This window comes from Elephantulus edwardii, unplaced genomic scaffold, assembly GCF_000299155.1.
Source record: "Elephantulus edwardii isolate Elephantulus edwardi_28Jun2011 unplaced genomic scaffold, EleEdw1.0 scaffold00034, whole genome shotgun sequence".
Taxonomy (NCBI): domain Eukaryota; kingdom Metazoa; phylum Chordata; class Mammalia; order Macroscelidea; family Macroscelididae; genus Elephantulus; species Elephantulus edwardii.
In genome coordinates this window covers 17752941-17775732 of record NW_006399784.1, presented here as the reverse complement: position 1 = coordinate 17775732, position 22792 = coordinate 17752941, and the positions used below count along the sequence as shown (strand labels likewise).

Sequence of the window (22792 nt, the reverse complement as noted above, 5' to 3'; positions counted from 1 at the left end):
AAATCCAAACCAAATCCACTACTTGCATGTTGATTCTCGCCCATAAGACAGAACAGAACAGCCCCTTTTGTTCTTGAAGCTGTGAATCATTTATGGAAGCACATACCTCATCTTTTTCCTGTAGAACAGCTGTTGAGCTCCAACTGTTGATCTTTTGGTTAGCAGCCAAATGCTTTAACCACTGTGCCAGCAAGACTCCTTTGCAGCAATTCATGGAAGGTATATTCAAAAGAAAGGATCGAATCTTATAATAGTAAACTGTTGTTGTATTTTAACTTGCCCCGTTACGTCCTCCTTCTCTTACTGCCCTCGCACCAATAACCGTGAAAGATAACCAACCTGCCCTCCTGTACCAGAGAAAAACAGAATGGAGTAGAATTTCCATGGAATTGCCATGATTTACCAAGTCTAGTGGTGGTTTCCTGATGCTGTTGTTGTTAGTTACCTTGAGTCTGTTCCAATTCATGGTAACCCAATGCATGTAAAGTAGAAAAGTTCTGTTAGGTTTTCAAGGCTGTGGCCTTTTAGAAGCAGATTGCCAGGTTTGGCTTCCAAGGGATTTCTGAATGATTTAAAACTATTTTGGTCAATTAATAAAGCACTTAACTGTTGGCATCATCCAGGGATTCCATGGAAAACTATAGTATAGAGGCTTGTCATCATTTGACCCGGCTTGGAATTCACATGGTGCTACAAGTCTCTCTCTAGGGCCATATTTATCTAAAACACTTGAACTTCTCAATGACCTGATAATAGCTAGAAGAAACTGTAAACTAACCAACAAACATTTTTAAGTAACTGAGAAATGAAAGATCTTTCTCAAAAAAATCCACAAAACTTTATCTCTGTACGGCAAATGGACACAACAGGGCTATATGACCTAGAAGAATGTTTGAACAAAAACAGTGAAAAACAGCACAAAATATTGCCCAATCCTGAGCTGTCTTCACAAGCAATACTACCTTTGAGTCCATTTTTAAGTTACTGTTATTAACAACAACAGTGATTATTTTCTTTTTTTAAGAATTCTTCTGGAATTCCTGTTCTTAACAATATTATCCATTATTTGTTATCACTCATACAGTTGAATATTCACAAAGATCATTATTTCTTAAGAATACAGATGCAAAATATTCAACAAAATACTAACAGTTGTGATATAGCTCCATTTAGAAAGCTTTTATACCAAAGTCAAGTGAAATTTATCCCAACAATATAAGATTGGTTCAGCTTATGAAAATCAATGTAGTGTATCACTTTATTAAAGAAAACAACCCTATAGGTTCATCTCTGTAGAAGTAAAATAAACATCTAACACTCTTGCATGGTAAAAGCATTCAACAAAGTTAAGAAATTGTTAAACCTGATAAATTGCATCTGCAAAACACCCACAGCTAACCTCATACTTAGTGGTTTCATGTATAAAAATCAAGATTAAGTCTGCAAAAAATGAGAAGATTAATCAAACCTTCACTCCTCAAACATCTCTGAAAATGACTGCCCACGTGGCATTTTCTCTACTTCTAGCTACCTGGAGCTAGTTTAGCACTTACAAGTTAAAAGGACAGACACTTTCCCTCCCACAGGTAAATATTATATATAAATGTTGATGCAAATATTGACGTCCATAAAACATCCTTACTTTTGATCTCTTGGCCATAAATTTGAGATTTCTTCTCAAAACCATAGATTCTTCTTCATTGCCCAGTTCTCAGATGCATAGCAAGTGATTGAAAAGACCCTGGCCTGAATCTGAGACACCTTAGTCTTCTTTTTTTTTTTCCCCCCCTTTTCTTTTTTTTTTTTTCTTTTTTTGGCTGGAAGAATCACATTATTTAATTTCATTTATTGCACTACAGGCATTATTAACATAGTAAAAGAAAATATCTATTTCCATAATTTCTCCATTTTCTAATGGGAGTTCAACACATTTTTTTAAGGGGTACACAACTCACTTAGTAAAAACTTCCTTAAATAAATTTTGAGAGATGATGCAATTAAGTTTAGAGAAGGTGTTGGTTGTGGATCCACATAAGATGAAATTGTTGACAACTTCAGTCGTTTCCTCAACTATCATGATGATGCCTATTGGTCCAGTGGTGAGACTTTTTGTGTTGATGATGAACTAATCCATATTGAAGGCTGCAGTCTCTGATCTTCTATAGCAAGTGCATCAAGTCCTCACTTTCATGAAGTCCAGCTTCTCAAATTGTTTGGTCAGCATATAGATTGAATGGTTTGGAGAAAGTATATAGCCCTAAAGCACACCTTTCTTGATTTTAAAACATGCAGTGTTCCCTTTCTCTGTTTGGACAACAGCTTCTTAGTCTAGGTATAAGTTTTGAAATGAGCACAATTAAGTGTTCTGGAATTCCCATTCTTCTCAATGTTAGCCATAGTTTATGATCCACACAGTCAAAAGCCTTTACATAATTTTTTTTTTTGTATTTTGGTAATACAAATAGGCATTCTTCTGATATTCTTTGCTTTCAGGGAAGATCCATCTGACAGCAGCAGTGATATCACAGGTGCCACAGGCTCTTCTAATTACAGGCTCTTCTTAGCCATATTTAGTGGTTCTTCAGCATTATTTTGCTTGCATGTGCTATTAGTGATATTGTTTGATAATTTAGTTGATATCAGATAGTCTGTCTAGACTGGCCAGCCCCCATTTATTTATACAAATCCCCATGTGGTTTGGAGATTTTAGATAATAAAAGATACTCCGTTATTCAAGGAATTGAAAGGATTTTCTCTTAGGAAATAAGAACAAAAGATTTGTTTGGGTTTGTTGGGGAGTTTTTTGTTTGTTTTTTGCAGAGTAGTAAGAGAACTAAAGAATTTTCCCCAAAGATGTCACTTTGTTGTACTGGAAATTCTAGCAAGGACAGATAGGGAAGAAAAAGAAAGAAAAGACATCCAGAGTATAAAGAAAGTATTCAAAATATCCTTCTTTGTCAGTGACACAATATTAACATACAGAAATTTTTTTTTCTTTTTCATGATTAATTCCCCCTCTCCCCTGCACATCCCCATCCCTCTGCTTCCAACCTCTCTCTCCCCTCTTGTATCCTTATACTCATTCTGTAGTAATGGTTTTATACAATATTTATCCTTGTTAGTTAGGACTGAGTTAGTTCACTCAGCATAATGCTTTCCAGTCCCTCCCAAGTTAGGTAATAATTTACAAAATCATTGCTCCTGTGTGCTGCGTAGTATTCCATTGTTTGTACCATAATTTCTCAGTCCATTCAATTGTGGTGGGACATTTGGGATGTTTCCATGTTCTTGCAATGGTGAATAACGCTGTTATGAACATTGGTGTACAAATCTCAGTTTGTGCCTCAGTTCTTGTTTTCTCAGGGTATATTCCAACTAGTGGAATAGCTGGGTCATATGGAATTTCTATGTTCAGCTTTTCAGGAAGTACCAAACTGCCTTTCAGAATGGTTGTAACATTTTACAATCCCATCAACAATGTATAAGAGTTCCTTTCCCACCACATCCTCTCCAGCATTTATTACTTGCTGTCCTGTTAAACTTTGCCACTGTTACTGGAGTGAGATAATACCTCATTGTGGTTTTGATTTGTATCTCTCTTATTGCCAGTGATTTTGATCATTTCTTCATGTGTCTGTTTCCAATTTGAATATCTTCCTCTGTGAAAATTCTTTCCTTGTCTTTTGCCCATATTGTAACTGGGTTATCAGTCTCTTTCTTATGGAGACCCAGAGTATTCTGTAAACATTTGTTATAAGACTCTTGGCTGAAATGGTATTACCAAATGTTTGTTTCCAGTCTGTAGGTTTCACCCTGTTGGAAAAAGTTGTTGATGCACGCATGTATTTAATCTTTAGAAGGTCCCATGCATCAATTTTATCCTCTTCAGTTTGAACATTTCTGGTTGTATTTGGCAGTCTCTTTATACCTTGGGCTAGCACTTCTAAGTTTGATCCTAGTTTGTCTCTTATGAACGTTATGGTTTTTGGCTTTATTCCCAGGTCTCTGATCCATCCACCTTGAGATGATTTTTGTGTATGGTGTAAGATGAAAATATTAAAGAATCTGAACAAACATAAAAACTGTTACTCACTCTCACAATGCCATACAGTCAGTTCTGACTCATGAATGAAAACTGACCTTTCATTGGCTTTCCAAGGCTATACATCAAATGGGAGGGACTGTCCGTCTTTCTTCCTTGGAGCCTCTGGTGAATTCCAGTGGCTGGAGAAGCATCCAAGCATAGGATAGCTACATAATGCACAAACTCAGTATACAAAATAATCAATTGGTTCTATGCTTTAACGGTGAGCAATCGGAAAACTAATCTTAAAAATCACATTTACAGTAGCGTCCAAAGAATAAAATAATTAAAGGAATTTAAGACTTAAATACTAAAACTACTAAACATTGTTCCCAGAAAATAAAGGAGGCCTAAATAAATGGAAAGACATCCATATTTATTTATGAGTTCTAAGTTTTAATACTGTTTTCATTATTAGGGGCCATCAAGTTGGTTCCAACTAATCGCAACCTATATAAAACAAAATGATACAATTAAAAAGACAAGATTAAGGTCAGGAGCACCTTAGTCTTCAGAATGATACCTTTTGCCTTAAAAAAATTTTTTTTTTATTATTATTTGTGTGTGTACTGTCAGATCAATCTGACTGGTACAGGAGGAGACGGTCCCTCCTTCTCCAGCAGATCATCTTGTGGATTCAAACTGCCTACCGCTAGGATTGCAGTGCAGCTTCTTGCCACTTATCTTTTGCTTTAACACTTCAAAGTAATCATTTGCAACAGATTTTCTCAGTATAAAACATCTTTTTATTTCTTGACTCTGTTTCCATACTCATTGATTATGGTTCCAATAAAATTAAATCTTTGACCACTTTTCTTTTTTTCTCTTTTCATCGTGATGCTGCTTGTTGGTTTACTTGTAAAGATTTTTATGTTGAAATGTAATCTATACCAAAGTCTAGAATATTTGCTCTTCATCAGTAAGTGCTTCAAACCTCTTCACCTACCACAAGCAAGGTTATGTCATCTACATTTGAACAGGTTGTTAATGAGTCTTCCTCTAGTCTTGATGCATCATTTCTTCCTGTAGTGCAGTTTTTTAAGTTATTCGTTTCATTTACATATTGGATAAATATGATGAAAGGATACAACCTTGATGCAAAACTTTGCCAGTCTTAAACCATACAGCATACTTTACTCTGTTCTAATGACAGCATCTTGGTCTATGTAAAGCTTCCACATGAACACAATTAAATGTTGTGGAATTTCAGCTCTTCACTGGTTAACCATAATTTCATATGACCCACACAGTTGAATTCATTTGCATAATCAGTAGAGGATAGCTGAACGCCTTTTTATTCTTTCAGCCAAGATCTTACATCAAAAATGGTATTCCTCATTTCACTTCTTTTTAAAATCTCATTCCCTGTCTATGTTCTTTTACAACTATTTTTTAAATTGGTTTCTGCAGAATGTTATTTTACAAGCATTAACTTGTGTGTGATATTAATAAGATGAGAATGCTCGCCAAATTAACATTGTTGTTAGGTGCTATGTACTCAACTACAACTCGTAACGACTCTGTGAACAACAGATCTGAATCTTGGCCTATCCTGCACCATCATCATGGTCTCTTTGGTGACACAGTTAAGTCACTGTGTCAGTCCATCTTGTCGAAGATCTTCTCTTTCATTGACCATCACCCTTTCCCAGAATAATGTATTTTTCCAAGGACGATGCGAAAGCTGTACGTGGACCAGGAGGGTATTGTACGAACAGATCAAGGAAACACTACATGGTTTAAAATGAAGAGTGTGTCAGGGTTGTATTTTCTCTCATACCTATTCAATCTGTATGCTGAGCAAATTATTCAAGAATCTGGACTCTGAAGAGGAATGTGGCTTCAGGATTGCAGGGAGACTCATCAATAACTTATCATAATATGCATTATGAAAATGACACAAACTTGGTCACTGAAACTGAGGATGACATGAAGCACTTGTTTCAAAGGATCAGGGAATGCCGCCTTCAATATAAATTGCATCTCAATAATCTCAAACAAAAATTCTTACCACTGGACCGAAAGGCAACATCATAATGGATGGAGAAAACTTTGAAATGGTCAACAGCTTCATCTTACCTGGATCCACAATTAATACCTCTGGTACCAACAGTCAGGAAATTAGGCGACATGTTGCACTGGGCAAGTCAGCAGTTAGAGACCCCTCCAAATTATAGAGGAGTAATGATGTCAGTTTGAGGACTAAGGTGCATCTGATTCCAGTCATGGTCTTTCTGATCACTTGCTATGCATCCAAGAACTGGACAGTGAATTGGGATTACAGAAGAAAAATTGATGCCTTTAATCTGTGGTGTTGGAGAAGAGCACTGAACATCCCGTGGACCGCCAAGAGAACAAACAGATATGTCTTGGAGAGGGTGCAGTCAGAGTGCTCTTTGGAGTCAAAGATGAAGAGGATTCACCTCATATGCTTCAAGAATGTTGCTAAGAGGGGCTACTCTTTGAAGAGGGTCATGATGTTTTGAAGGGTCAGTGAAGGAAAGGAAGACCCTCAATCAAGTGGATTGACATGATGACTGCCGCAATGGGCTCTACTAGGTCAAGAATTAATAAGTCAAGAAGATGAAACAGGATAGGACTGGGTTCAAATCTATTATTCATGAGATTGCTGTCATTTGTCATACTTGAGTCAGTGGCACAACACAGCCCTTCAATAGGTCAGAGTATGTGAAATAAAGTTTCATGATTTTTGCCTCTAAGGAACACTCTGCACTTCCTCCAAGACAGGTTTGTTCATTCTTTTGACAGTTTATGCTTCGTTCCATACTCTTCTCCAACACCACAATTCAATCGCTTCTATTTTTTCTTCAGTCATTCTTATTCATTGTCTAACTTTCAGACGCACAGTAAACAACTGAAAACACTGTGGCTTGCATCAGGTACTCTCCTTAGTCTTTTATCTGACATATTTGCTCTTTAGCACTTAAAAGAACTCCATAACAGCAGATCTGCCTAATGCATCACATGTTGATTTCTTGACTACTGCAGCCATAGTTATTGATTTTTGGATCCGAGTAAATTAAAATCGTTGACAACTTCAGTCTGTTCTCTAGCTATAATGTTGCCTGTTGATGTTGAGATGTAACCTATATGGAAGTCTTGGATCTTTTGCGGCAGATGCTTCAAGTCTTCTTCAGTTTTTGCAATCAAGACCATCCGAACAGAATGGAAATCCAAAATCTCTCTAAATGTTCACTGAAATTAATTAAAAAGGGGGGGGGGGCAAAGACCATCCATACAGAGAATAGCCTTCAATTAATAGGTCTGGGCCTGATTTATTTCTGCATTGAAATAAATTTATCTGGACCTTCACATCACAGTATATATAAAAACTAACTCAAAGAAGAGGAAAGACCTAACTCTGAGAAAGAAAACAATGTAGGTGTAAATCTTGGTGACCTCTGCCTGCTTCTTGGCGGTGGTGATAGGTACTTTCAAGTCAAGTCTGACTTATAGTGACCCTGTACTACAGATATGAACCCTTTCCTATCCTGCATCATTCTAATCATCCTTCACATATTTGAGCCCATTGCCTCAGCTGTTGTATCGGTCTGTCACAGGAGCTTCCTGTCCTTCACTGATAAATCTACCTTTACAAACGTGATATCCCTTTCTAAGGAATAGCCTCTATTAACAATCTGTCTGAAATATGCTGGATGAAGCTTCACCATCCTTGCCTCAGTGGAGTACTCCGACTGTCCTTTTCTCCCAGACAAATCTTTCTGTTCTTTTTCATTATTAATTACATCTCACCATTAAGAAAACAAAAATCCTTACCTCTGGGTCAATAGGCAACATCATGATAAATGGACAAAAGTTGCAATTTTCTATTTCATCTTGCTTGATCCACAGACAACCACTTGGCACTAGGAGATCAGGAGACATATAGCATTGGGGAAAGTCTGCTGTCAAGGATCTTTGCAAAGTCCTGGTGAGGAATGATGTCATTTTAAAGGCTAAAGTGCACATGATTCAAGCTACAGTCTTTCCAGTTACTTGCTGTGCATCTGAGAGCTAGACAATGAATAGGATGATGACATAACATTTGCGTGATGGTGTTGCAGAAGAGTGCTACATATCCCATGGATTGCCAAAAGACTCTAACTAAGACAATGATGTCTTAAATATGACACCAGAAGCATAGGTACCACAGAAAATGACAAATTGAACTTCAAAATTAATTTTTGTGCATGAATGCACACAGTCCTAAAAGTAAAAAGAAAATCTATAGAATCAGGAAAGTATAGCAATTACGACCAAAGAATTTAATTCCAAATTATATACCTGAGAAAATTTAAAGCATATGTTCATACAAAACTTGCAAATGGTGTTTATATCATCGTCATTTGGAAATAACCCAAATGTCTGTCAACTGATGAATTACACAGACGTGGTACACCTGCATAAACAACTGCCATTGAGGTGGTTCCAACACTGTGGATTTCCAAAGCTGTAAATTTTTGCAGGAAGAGATTGTCCATCTTTCTCCTGCAGAGCAGCTGATAGATTCCAATGATTGGCCTTTCAGCTAGCATCATAGCACACACCACACGACTCCACCCAAGCTCCATAGCCACATGAAACCAAAACCACAGCTGCTGAATTAGTTGTGACTCATAATGACCCTCTATCCAGTTTATCCTTGTAGGACAGGATTTTGAAGCTCCATCTCACATCTTTGTGCATGTGGCCAGGAGAAACAGGTCCTTGGAAAAGGAAATCATACTCCGAAGGGTGGAGGGACAGCGAAGGAGAGGGAGACCCTGGATGAGATGGATTGATACAGTAACTGGGGTAATGGAGATTGGTGTTTCGGAATCATTGAGACAGTCTCTGGACAGGGCAGGCTTCAGAGCTGTTGTACATAAGGTCATTATGGGTTGCAGGCAACACAACAGCACAAAACAACAACAAATTCCAGTTCTAAGGCTGTAAATTGTTACAGGAAGAAACTGCCCAACATTTTCCTGCAGAGCAGCTGGTCATATATCCTGCCGGTACTTTATGCACTGTGCCACTTGTCCTTATCTGTATAGTGGAATATTGCCCTTTGGTGGCATTAACTGCTTCTGAAAACCCACTGGAGGATCAGCCATGGGTCAACTCCAGTTGGAGGTACACAGCAACAGTAGCACAGCTAAACCTTAAAAACAGTATTGCAACTGAGAAAGACCAGACACGTAAATCCACTTATTATATAATTCTGTTTACGTGAAATGTGCAGAATAGACAAATTCATAGAAACCTAAAACCAATTCATTCTCACCAAGGGCTAGAAGACAATATGGGGAATTTTTTGCTAATGAATATGGGGTTTCTTTTTTGGATAATGAAATGTTCTTCAGTTAAGTAATGTGGATGGTTATATTCATGGCTTGGGGTCAAGGTCATAGCAACCCTTCATTGAATTTTTGAGGCTGTAAATCTGCATAGAATCCGACTGCCCATCAATATCCCTCAAAATGGCTGGTGGACTTGAAATGCCAGCCTTTTAGTCAGCAACCCATTATGCTAATTCACGATGCCAGCAGAGCTCCTTGGTAGTTGTAAAAGCCTGTGAATTTTGTGGTAGTTATTAATACAGATGAATTTCATGTCAAGATAGATAATTAAGTATAAAGTATGTATTTCCTCCAGTAGGGCTACTTGATTTAGTTACCACTAATAGTTTTATTCATAATATCTATTGTTTGTTAGAATAATATATCACATTTAAACCTATGTGCTTTTTAAAGTACCATGATGATAGATAATTTGAAAAAGGAAACTTTCAGTGCATGGCTAATATAGCTTCAATTGATTAAAAATTTCTTTGACACTTGGGAAGTTTTGTGAGATGCCGTTTTTGTCACTACTTGAAAGCTTTTTTATAGATTTCTTCTTTGTGTTACCTTTTATTTTAAAAAAATTGTGAGTATATAGATACTTATAGTGTGTACGTATGTGTATATACATTTATCTGTATCCATTTGCCTTTTTTTTTCTTTTTAATTCTTCAGGTCAAGCAAATAAAGTAGCCAAAGAAGCTGCGAACAGATGGACAGGTACGTATGTAAAGCAACAGTGCTAAATTCTAATGCATGCTGTTCCAGTTTCAATACTCCTCAGCAAGATTTTACTTGCATATGATGTTGTTGTTAGATAATTTGCACACTCTGTTAAATAGCCTTTTTTTGGAATGAGAACAAATATGGATCTCTTCCATTCAAATGACTAGGTAGCCATCTTCCAAATTTCTTGAGATAGACCAGTGAGTACATCCAGGGCTGCACCTGTTTGTTGAAACATTTTCATTGGTGGTATTCTACTGATTTCCTGGTTCTGTGTTTTTGGGGTTCCTCCCCGATGTTTTCAGTGCAACTTGAACCTCTTCCTTTAGAACTATTGGTTCTTGTTAATATGCTACTACTTCCTGAAATAATTTCATATCAACCAGTTCTTCTACATTCCTTCCATCTTCTTTTAATATTTTCTTCATCACTCAATATTTTGCATAAAACCCTTCAGTATTGCAACCCAGGACTCGAATTTCTTCAGTTCTTGAAGATTGAGAAATGCTCAATGTGTTCTTTCCTATACATCAACTGGGAATTGACAGAAATTCGACTTGAATTCTGACTAAGGGATATCACTGCTGATGTCATATAGATCTTGGTTAAAAGTAGAGTATAATAGAGAGATAATTACTTTTGTTTTCTTGAATGCATTTGATTGTGTAGATCAAAATAACAAATTATGGATAACATTGAGAAGAATGAGAATTCCAGAACCCTTTACAGTGCTTATAATAAAACTATACATAGACCAAGAAGCAGGTGTCCACACAGAACAAGGGAACACTGCGTGGTTGAAAATTGGGAAAAGTGTGTGTCTGGGTCATATATCCTTCTCTATATCTGTTCAGTGTGTATACTGAGCAGATAATTATAGAAGCTGGACTATATGAAGAAGAGCATACCATCACAATTGCAGGAAGGCTTATCAATAACCTGTGTTATGTAGCTGACACAGTCTCGCACATAGAAAGTGAAAAAGACTTATCACTTAATGCAGAAGATCAGGGACTATAGCCTTCAATATGAATTCTATCTCATCATCAAGAAAACAAAATTCCTCACCACTGGACCAATAGGCAACATCATGTTAGATGGAGAGAAGATTGAAGTTGTCAATTCATTTTACTTAGACCCACAATCAACACCTATGGTAGCAACAGTCAAGATCTCAAAAGACTTGTTGCAGGGAGCTCTGGTGGCCTAATGGCAAGAAGTTGCGCTACAATCCCAAAGGTGCATAGTTTGAATCTATTAGATGCTCCACTGGAGAAGGAGGGGTAATCTCTTCCTGTGCCATTCAGATTCATCCTACACACACACACACACACACACACACACACACACACACACACTGCATTGGGAAGATCTATGGCCAAGGACTTCCTTAAAGTGCTAAAGAGCAAGGATGTCAGTTTAAAGACTACGGTTTAAATTGAAGTTTAATTACAATTTAAAATTAAAATTAACGTTTAATGACTAATCCAAGTCATGATAATTTCAGCTGTTTGCTGTGCATCTCAAAGTTGGACAATCAGTAAGAAAGAAGAATTGTTACCTTTGAATTTTGGTGTTGGAGAAGAGTATCGAATATCTCATGGACTAGCAAAAGAACAGATACATTTGTCCTGAAGGAAGTTCCTTCAGGACAAATGCTCCTTAGAGGCAGAGATGGTGAAACTTTGTCTCACATACTTTGGGCATGTTGTCAGGGGCTAGTCTTTGAGAAAAGGCATAGCACTGCAATAGGTAGAGGATCAGTGAAAGAAAGGAAGGCCCTCAACCAGCTGGATTGCCACAGTGGTTATAGCAAAGGACTTGAGCACGACAGTGAAGCAATGGTGGTGCAGAAGAGGACAAGTCTGATCTGTTGTTCATAGAGTTGCTGTGGGTTATAGTTCATTCAGTAGAGCCTAACTACAACAACTATAGTATAACTCTCACAACACATTCAGTGGATTAATGGAGGTAGGTGTGTCAGAGTCAGTAAGACTGGCACAGGACAGAACAGGGTTTAGGGCTGTTGTACATAGGGTCACTATGAGTCACAGGTGACTCAACAGCACATAACAACAACACCACTTAATGTAATGTGAAATGAAAGTTCATTTATGCCTAGCCTTATTTTAGAAGGGGCGTTTCTCATAATGTTTCTATAAATCAAGTTTTTATGAATTAGCATCATTTTCAATGTCAACTGGATCTTGGCAGAAAGCAAGCAGTACTAGAGGAATGTCTGTCTTTCATTGACTGTGAAAAGGCATTTGACTGTGTGGATCACAACAAATTGTGACTAACCTTGAGAAGAATGGGAATTCCAGAACACTTGATTGTGCTTATGAGAAACCTATGCTTAGACAAGGAATCAGTAGTCAGAACAGAGCAAAGAAGTACTACATGGTTCGAAATCAAGAAAGGAGTGACTGCATCAGGAATAGATCCTGTCTCCATACCTTTTCAATCTATATGCTGAACAGATCATACGGGAACCTGGGCTTTATGAGGAGGAATGGGGCATCAGGATTGGAGGAAGACTCATCACAACCTACATTGTGCAGATGACACAACCTTGCTTGCTGAAACTAAGGAGGACCTGAAGCACTGGGTGCAGAAAGTCAAGGACTATAGTCTTCAATATGGATTGAGGCTCAACATGAGGAAGACAAAGATTGGTGGCACCATCATAGATGGAGAAGAGATTGAGGTTGTTCACAAATGCAGCTTGCTTGGTTCCACAATCAACAGTCTTGGCACCAGCAGTTTGGAAATCAAAAGACAAATTGCACTGGGGGAAATCTGCTGTCAGGGAACTCTCCAGAGTACTGAAATGCAGTGATGTCAGTCTAGAGACTAAGGTGCACCTGATCCAGGCCATGGTCTTTGCAATTACTTGCTATGCATCAGAGAGCTGGACAATGACTAAGGATGACAGAAGAATTAATGTCTTTGAGTTGTGATGCTGCAGAAGAGTCTTGAACATTCTATGGACTGCCAAGAAAACAAGTAGGTCTGGCTTGGAGAGAGTGAAACCAGGTTTCTCCTTGGAAGCTAGGATGATGTTGATGATGATGATGATTTTAATGAAAGTTTACAGTAAAGTTGCATTTTTCATTCTTTATTGTTTCACATTTTCCTCCCTACTCCCCCAGTTTGCTTTTTTTTAAAAAAAATTCATTCATTTTGCATAGGTTATTCCTTCCCTACCCTCCCTCTTCCAGTCCACTTTGCTATGTGTGTCTTATTCTGAACTTTTATCATACAAATACTGCACAATCATATATTTCTTATACATGATTATTTTCTTTATCTGTTCCAATGCAGGCAATGTTCATTATCCCCTCTTCTCATAGTTCCCCCCAACCTTCATGTCAGTCCTATTATATAACAGGGGCATTGTGTAGTATTTATCTTTGTATGGCTGAGATATTTCACGCAGCATAATATGGAGGCTAGGATTTTGAAACTCCACCTCACAGACTTTGGGCACTTGGCCAGGAGGGACGGGTCCTGGGAGAAAGACATCATGCTCAGAGGGTGGAGGGACAGCACAAGAGAGGAAGACCCTGGATGAGACAGATTAACACAGTAAGTGGGATAATGGGGTAGGTGTGTCAGAATCAGTGAGACTGGTTTAGAACAGTTCAGGTTTCAGAGCTGTTGTACATAGGGTCGCTATGAGTCGCTGGTGACTTGATGGCACATTACATCATCAATTAGATCAATAATAAAGGAGGTAGTTGTCTTAAAAAAACTCTTTTGAGTCATTTTGTAGGATAATAAATATTTTTTTTTAAATCAGTAATTGCTTCCACTTTAACCTTTGTGTAACTTTTCCCAGGATAAGTCTCCATGCTAGTCTTTTAACCTAGGTTTATTTCTAAAGCAAGATAAATCTTAAAAGAGTTTCATGGAATGCTAAAGATTTGTCTTCTTGCTAATAACAATAATGTTATTATTGTAAATTGACTGACTCAGATCTAACACTCCAGTGGGTTTTCAGAAGTAAATCACACAGGAGATTGCCCATCTTTCTCCCGAGAAGCAGCTGGGGGTTGGCAGTGCAATTCCTTGCCCGTAAGTCCACCCGAGCTCCCCTAAAACTAATAGAAAGCACTGTTTCAGTGCTGACTGTGCAGCAGGCCTTCTTGCAGGTGTGTACAGTGCATGCTCATTGTAACTCCACAGCCATCATCAGTTGATGAAATAACTTGTTCAAGACCATACAACTTGTAGACAGGAGGAGTTAACATGGAACTTTTTTCTGTGTTAGAATTCAAGCTCTTAACCACTACATGATACCGTCATGTGAGTGCATTATTAGTCCATTTGTAGATTATTTATATTCTGCTCCCTTTTAACAATATTCAGAGAACTGGGAATTAGTAAAGCATTATCTATGAAATGTCTTAAAGTTAAGAAGAAAAAATTAGTAGTGATTACTGTAAATTATGTACAAGTCTGGTTAGTAACATTAAAACCTGTCAGAAAGGAATACTGATGTTTTCCCAGTATTAATTATAAAATATTGATAATTGAGCTTTTCCATGCTAAGGAGAATCTATAATGCTTTCACATATATTACTCGTCCTCAATCTATGTCCTTGTGAGAACATGGATAAGATTGCCTTAATCAGAGATAGAAAAAGCTACATGCAGTTAGAGATCATTAGTCATTGAAAGAACCAATATTTGGGTCCGGTTTCCTTGATTCTCTGTCCAGATGTCTGTAATGCACAAGAAATTTAAGAATCTGTTTCTCCTCATCTATTTTACAGTTGTGCCCCTTATTTGCTATCTGTCGTATTGACTTCTCTGAACCTGATTCCTTATGCGAAAAATCAGTATCATTGGCCCTTGGTTTCTATAAAATTGGTTGTAAATTAAATTTTAAAATAATGTAATAATATCCTTGACTTATAAAAAAGGAAAGTAAATTCCTATTAAAGAGAAGAATGAAATATGTGCCCATTGAAGTATAAAAAAGAAATCAATTAAAAAGAAAAAACTGGATTCTTAAGTTAAAAATACGGCAGTTGTCACAAGGTGATTTCCCCCTATAGTTCTCCACAAAGCAGCTTCTAAACAGAAGGAGCAGGCCACGTGTGGATGGTGAGGGGAACTTTACTTCTAAAGCAGTCCAAGTTGTGCTCCTTATGTGCTGCCTGACCTATTGAACTTCTCTGAACCCGTTTCCTCATCTGTTCAGTGTCAGTTAATACCTCCTCACAACATTTTGGGGAGGACTGTTTGTAAGCCCTCTAGCACATCACTAGACTTATCAACAAGTAAATATGCCTCTTTTCTCTTTTTTCCTTTAAAAAAAATTAACTACATAGAGGAAAAAACAAGCTGTTGGAAATTTGTGATCAGTTGAAAAACCTGAAGAATTCTTTTTTAAGAGAAAAGAGGCATATTTACTTGTGGTTAACTATAAAACTGTGGGTAACATTGTCCATTGTTCAAAGGAAATACTTAATACTTTTTATTTAATCCATTAAATATTATTGTGAAGAGGCTTTTTTTGTTTTGTTCTTTTGTTTGCTTTTAATCTTTGACGTTTTAAACTCTTTATGCCCTCTGTTGTTGTTGTTTTTTCCTTAATGCTCTCTTATGAACTGTGGAACCCTTTCTGCTGTGGTTCTTAAGTAGAGTTTCATTTCTTTTCTTATAATTTGGGCTTGAAGACTCTTCCTTCCAGTAAATATACTGCTTCTTACTCAGTTGTATCTGGTCTATCATTTCCAGGAAATCTTTATGTATTCATGGAGCCTAGTGTGAAAGCAGCACACATAATACTCAAATCTTTTTTAGCATGCATATTATTTTAGAATTGTTAAGTAAAAAGTTTATGATTTTTTTGTTTGTTTGTTTCTCAATTATCAAGTTGAAGGCATAGATTCTAGATTCTAAAATACATGTAACATCTATTTTATGAACGAGTGGACCATCTATAAATCTTTGAAAAGAATGTACTGGCTTTGCAAACACTGGTAAAGCTAACCAGATCATTCTGGAATTCTTTATGCTTTTATTTTATGTTCTTCTCTTACTTAGCTTGTTATGAAGAGTAAAGATTAATTTTGTAGGTGGTTACAAGAAAAAAACACTCCTTTTAATAGTTGTAATATTCTATAGCACTTTAATAGAAGAAAACGAAAATATTTTGTTAACACTATTTAATGCAATAGATACTATAAATTTTATTTCAGAAAACTATCATTGTTTGATACTTCTGTAGAAGCTATGTAAAAGAATTCTATAAGATCAAATTCTATAAGAACCTATACATTTTATAAAATAGTCTGGCACACTAAAATCTTACAACATTATTTTTCCGTGCTTATATTTTCATTATAAATGTAGTGTATGTACATTAAAGAAACATATAAAATTGAGATGGGGAGGAAGTCTCCTTTATTCCCCACACGTTAGTGCAGCCGCTGTGGGTCTGCTGCCTTGGTGCCTTCCCCCTTCACTGGGTGTTTAGATTGCTTTCACTTATTGCTGTTGTTGTTTGTTTTATTATTATGCATTCATATGAAGATATTTGACCATAAATCTTTTCTAGAATTTGTTTTATTTCCTTGAGAGCAAACACTCATTTCAAGTGTAGTTTTGGTTTTTGTCTTTTTTAAAATAGCTTTAACACTTTTTTCAGTGTTAGAATGCATTTCATTTTCCTCTTGGGAGGTTGAGGGCACATCTGTTACTGTCATAGTCTTGAGAAAGGAAGGACCCCCCCTTTTCTCTTCCCTTCCCCCTCTCTCCCTCACGTTGGCCTGATTGTCTGGAAGTCATTACTGTCCAGAGTGCACAGGGAAGTGGGGAAGGGATGGGAGGGGCCCGCTCCCGCTGGGGCGGCAGAAGCTCCGAATTCTTCATCTTTGGAACAAGTTACGGACACCCTCAGCCTTTCCCTGTGTCTACATTATTGTTACATTGGTTATTCTTAAAATACTTAACAAAATGCTTGTTAAAGATTTAAAATATGAGACCACTTTATTTATTCAAAATGTTTGTTAAGTATTTTCACAAAAACATTCTTTTTTTTGTTTTATTTTAAAACCCCTCGTGTTCCCTTTTTCTTTTTTTTTATTATTATTAAATTTTATTAGTTTCAATGAACACTCACAGGGAACAAAAACATTCTTGTTAAATACTCACTAAATAATCTTGAACCTACAAGTTACTCCTGTTAACAGGGAAGCAATAGAAGAAAAGGCAGAAACCAAGATAATTATATTTGAAATGTTCTATGATTATTTTCAAGTTTTAATATTTTTTCATTTTTTTTATAGATAACATATTTGCAATAAAGTCTTGGGCAAAAAGAAAGTTTGGATTTGAAGAAAATAAAATTGATAAAAACTTTGGAATTCCAGAAGACTTTGACTACCTAGACTAAAAGGTTAAATGGTAGTGTATGCTCTAAGTAAGTGTTTGTGAATATGTAAATTTCTGTATTATCAAAATCAATATACAGTAAAGTCATTTCCCTATAACTTTATGTATCATTTAATTTAAATAAAGTACAAACTGGAGGTGTTCTTCATGCTTTTTGATACAGAAGCAGCATCATGGTAATCATATTCACACAAGGCTCAGCATAATTGTCATCATTGTTGTGTGCTGTCAAGTCTGGACTGATCCATAGTTAACACTTGGGTGGGTTTTGGGAAGCAGTTAATCGCACAGGAGGAAACCTCCTATCTTCTCCTGCAGTGTAACTGGTGGATTCAAACCACATTACTTTGGATTGACACTGCCGCTCCCTTGCCACTAGGCCACCAGAGCTCTGGTAGAGTAGAGGGGTACAGGTGGAGAGGAGATCCTCAACAGGATGGATCGATGCAAGGCTGTAACAATAGGCTTAAGCACAGCGACAATTGGGAGAATGGTGCAGGATTGGGTAGTGTTTGGTTATGTTAAGTGACAGTTGGGAGAATGGTGCAGGATTGGGTAGTGTTTGGTTATGTCGTTGTGGGGTCAGTAGGTGTTAGAGCCAGCTCAACAACTCTTAAAAAGTCAGCTTATAAATGATAGTTCATAGATCAGAACACAGCATAGCAGCATATTTTACCTTACTTCGAATGTTAAGAACAACTAAGGTTACAGTTGAAGACTTTGTCATACATAGACACATGTAAGTGCTTAGCAATCATCTTTAAAACCTTAGTGACAATTTCATTATTGCCCAGTATTTGGTACAGTGTGTATATAATTGATAATAAGTTTTAGAGAAGGTCCAGCTAGAGTTTGTTTTGAAGGCAAAGATAACAAAGCTTTATCTCATATACTTTGGCAATGTTGCTAAGAAAGACAGTTCTTTGGAGAGGAATATCATGTTTTGAAAAGATGGAGGAGAGGAAGACCCTCAATGAAATGGATCGACACAGGGACTGGAGCAGTGAGCGAAAGTGTGTCAGAGATGATGAGGGTGGCACAGCATAGGACAGGGCTCAGATCTGTTCATCGGGTCACACTGAGTTGTACTGGTTTCTATGACACATAACAATAACATGCATTTTCTAATTTTCACAGGAATTTGGTGATCATCAAATTTAGTTCATAATTTCTTAGATCTGAAGATGATTTTTCTTTGTTTCTTGGGTTTCTTTAGTTTTTAGTTTTTGATGCTTCTGGACTTTTGTACTGATTCATGCATTATTTGCAAGAAGTAGTGGTATTCCTTCACAATAGCTAATCACAACTTTAGCTTTGGAGTAAATCTAACCAGAAGCACAAAGGATCTATTCAAAGAAACTTACAAAGCATTTCTATAGGAAACAAAGAGAGACCTGGAGAAATGGAAGAATATACCTTGTTCATGGATAGGAAGACTCAATATTGTGAAAATGACAATACCGCCAAATGCAATTTACAATACAATCCCAATACACATATCAATTCCATTCTTCAGTGAGATGGAAAAGGTAATCTCCAGTTTCATTGGGAATGGAAAGAGGCCCCAAATAAAGCAATCCTTAAAAAGAGAAACAAGGTTGGAGGCATCTCACTCCCCGATTTCAAATTCTACTACATTGCCATGGTGGTCAAGACAGAGTAGTACTAATACAATGACAGACACATAGATCAATGAAATAGAATAGAGATTCTAAAAATCAGCTCATCTACCTGTACTTAATTAATTTTTGACAAGGAGATGGAATCATTTAGGTGGGGAAACGACAGCCTTTTTAACAAATGGTGCTGGCAAAATTGGAAAACTAGTGCAGATAAGCAAGATCCAAACCTCACTCCACATGCAAAAACGAATTCAAAGTGGATCAAGGACTTAGGACTAAAACCAAGGACTATAAACTTCATTAGAAAAAAGGCTTGGAAGAACACTAGAATTCTTAACCCACAACATAAACAGTCTTCCAAGCATCCTGAAAAACCTACTACCAGGGGAGGATAAAATAGATGATTTCACTAGGGTAAAAAGGTAAGGCACAGACTGGGAAAAAATATTTGGTAATAACAGGTCTGATAAGGGAATTATATCTAGAATTTATAAAATACTCAAGCACTACAATAAGATAAAGGAAAGCAACCCAATTGAAAAATGGGCACAGGATATAACAGACACTTCACCAAAGATGACATTCAGATGACCAACAAACACCTGAAGAAATGTTCAAAATCCCTAGCTCTAAGAGAGATGCAGATCAAAACAGCTATAAGATATCATCTCACCCCTGTAAGAATAGCAAAATTTAACAGAGCAGCAAGCAACAAATAAATGCTGGCAAGTTTGTAGAGAAACTGGAACCCTTATTCACTGTTGGTGGGAGTGTAAAATGGTGCAATGACTATGGAAGGCAGTATGGCACTTTTGCAAAAAGTTGCACATAGAAATACCATTTGACCCAGCAGTTTCACTACTGGAAATATACCCTAAAAAGACCAGAACTGCCACCCAAGCAGATATATGCACACTCATGTTTATTGCTGCTTTGTTCACAATAGCAAAGAGTTGGAAACAACCCAAGTGCCCATCAACAAGCAAATGGATAGAGAAACTCTGGTATATTCACACAATGGAATACTATGCTGCATTGAAAAACAAGGAACTCATGAAATATTATATAAAATGGGTGACCCTGGAGGACGTTATGCTGAGTAAACTTTCTCGGTCACAGAAGGACAAATACTACCATTGTTGTAAAGTGGGACTGACATCAGGGTTGGGGGGAAACTAAGAAATGGGGATAAAGAAAGTATACTTCATTGAAACAGATGAGGGAGAGAACTGTTTAAAAGGTATATATGATTAGGTATTGTCATGACAAGAGTCTAGAATGAAGGCTACATGGGGGGGGAGGGACTGTATAACAATGAATTTATTTTTATTTTTTTTTTACTTTTCAAAGAGAAGAGCGAACTGGGGGGGAAGGGGTGGACAGGGAGAAAAGTGCAACAATGAATAAATGAATGAATGGAAATCCAAAGTCTGTAAACTTTCATTAACAGTAATTAAAAAAAAAAAAAAGTAGTGGTATTAACGTACCACATATTACTAAGTATACTCTCAAAACTCATTAGGACTGTTACTCGAGTCATAGCTGACCCTCTAAAGGATTTATAGAGGCTATAAATTGTAGTGAGAGAAGATTGCCCATCTTTATAACACTGAGCCTTTATTTAGCAGCACAACTCCCTACAGACTACACTAGAGTTCGGAGGCTTCCTTCTAAAAAAGGTTATGATCTTAGTCATTTACAATTATTTAAAATCACTGCAAAACAAAACAATTAAAACTTTGTTACACACTTTACTACTTAAATTTTTTTCCACCCCATCCAATTTGGATATTCTTTTTAGTAACTTGACTACTTAATATGTCTGAGGTGACCCAAATGGTATGAGAACCATTTGTTAGTGAACCCAGGCTTTGTATTTCATAGAATTGCTGTGGGCCTAGTTAATCACTTCCTGGAGGTGGGCTGAAGCAGATTGGTCCACATTTGTTTGTTCTTTAGACCAATTTGTGTTCCCTTAAGGCAACATCTCTCACAGAGGAAAGTATTTGAAGTAAGAAAGGACACAATACAGAGAAGGAAGGAAAGAAAAAAACAAAACAAACCCAACAACCAACCATGAGCCTTTCCCTGAAACACTAACAATTCCAAAATGTCTCAAAGTTTATTATTTATTAGAGAAGACACTTCTTTGTTTAGAAAAAGTCAAATAGTGTTGCAAAAGGAAGCCATTCTACTTGACTCCAAAAGATGCTGTTTTATAGCTCTTTAAGTCAACTTTTTTGGTCAATTTCAAATCTCTTTAGGCAGACTCACTTGAGAAGGAGTGAAGTGGGATCCATACATGAGCTAATCAGTGTTTTTGGTATGTTTTAACAACTGATTGTAGAGAGGAACAGAGGGAAAGGCCAACTTGCTAGTGTTTGCATGGTGTAAATACTCCCACTGTAGCCAATTTCAGACCGCCAGTGTGATGACCAGACAGAACTACACAAAGTTCTCAGCAGCCAACAATTTTTCCATACAGATAGTATAAACATATGTAAGTAACCTCAAGAACATAATAGTAAAAGAATTATAAAATGATGAGTCTTGCGTATTTAGTACTTTCTATCCTGATGGCTAATCCTGTTGTTAGGTGCCTTCAATTCAGGGCTCAGCTCATAGTGACAAATTTTTTAGTGCCATCATTAGCTGTAAATTAGGCACTTGTGCTCCACCCACTTATCTCTGGCTAGTTTTCAGAAATTGATCGCCAGGCCTTTTGTCCTGTTGTATGCTGTGGAGTTGGAACCGACCCACAGCTAACCCTCTAGCAGGTTTTCAGAAGCAGTTAATCCAACAAAAGGAAATTGTCCATCCTCCTGTGGAGCAGGTGGTGGATTTGAACCGTGTGCCTTTGGGATTACAGTGCATATTCTTACCACTAGGCCAGTAGAACTAGTCCAGTTTATTCTGGAAACTTCTCTGACAGTTTATCTGTAACAACACTCATCCACTGCCACCTCTCTCCTGCAGAGTGGCCAGTACCAGCGTTTTCATTTAGCAGCCAACCCCTTTAACCACTGTATCACCAAGGCTTCTTAATCTAAAATTTATCTAGTTTAAACTGACTTGTTAATAATTTTAACAGCTAACACAAGGTTATAACAAAGAAGTTCTAACAAAGCACTGCTATGGGCTTGCTTGCCTAAAATTAAGATACCCGTTAAGAAGCCCTGGAAAAGTGGGTCCAGCCAGACCCACTTCCTAGATAATTCTTAATCCTGTTTTGGTTTTGTTTTTAATCTGTACTAAATAAAGAGTTAGTACAAATTAGGTGTGATACTAACGAGTCACAAGTGACTTGATGGCACATAACAACAACAATTAGTGATATCATTTGATTATATCCACACTTGGGTCAACTTTTTTTGGAATGGGAGTAAATACATTTCTTACAGTCATTTGGCCAGTTGTCCTCCAGATTTCTTGGCAAAACCTGGTGAGCACATCCAGAGCAACATATGTTTGCTGAAATATGTCAGTTGGTATTTTATTAATACATGGGGCTTTGTTTTTTGCCAATTCTTTGAGAGCAGCTTGAACTTCCTTTATCACATCGGCTCTTGATTATATGTACCAGCCAAGTCTTTTTGCTGTAGTGCCTC

The 22792-nt window shown here is 37.1% G+C and overlaps 1 protein-coding gene across 1 annotated transcript in view; it reads left to right on the top strand.

Moving 5' to 3' along the window:
* MND1 (meiotic nuclear divisions 1 homolog (S. cerevisiae)) overlaps positions 1–17563 on the top strand; it is a 107381-nt gene extending 89818 nt beyond the window's left edge. The window contains exons 7-8 of the mRNA XM_006884498.1: positions 10105–10149; positions 17457–17563. Coding sequence (XP_006884560.1) covers positions 10105–10149; positions 17457–17563 — 152 coding nt within the window. The remainder of the gene's footprint in view (positions 1–10104; positions 10150–17456) is intronic.
* Positions 17564–22792: the final 5229 nt, after the last annotated feature.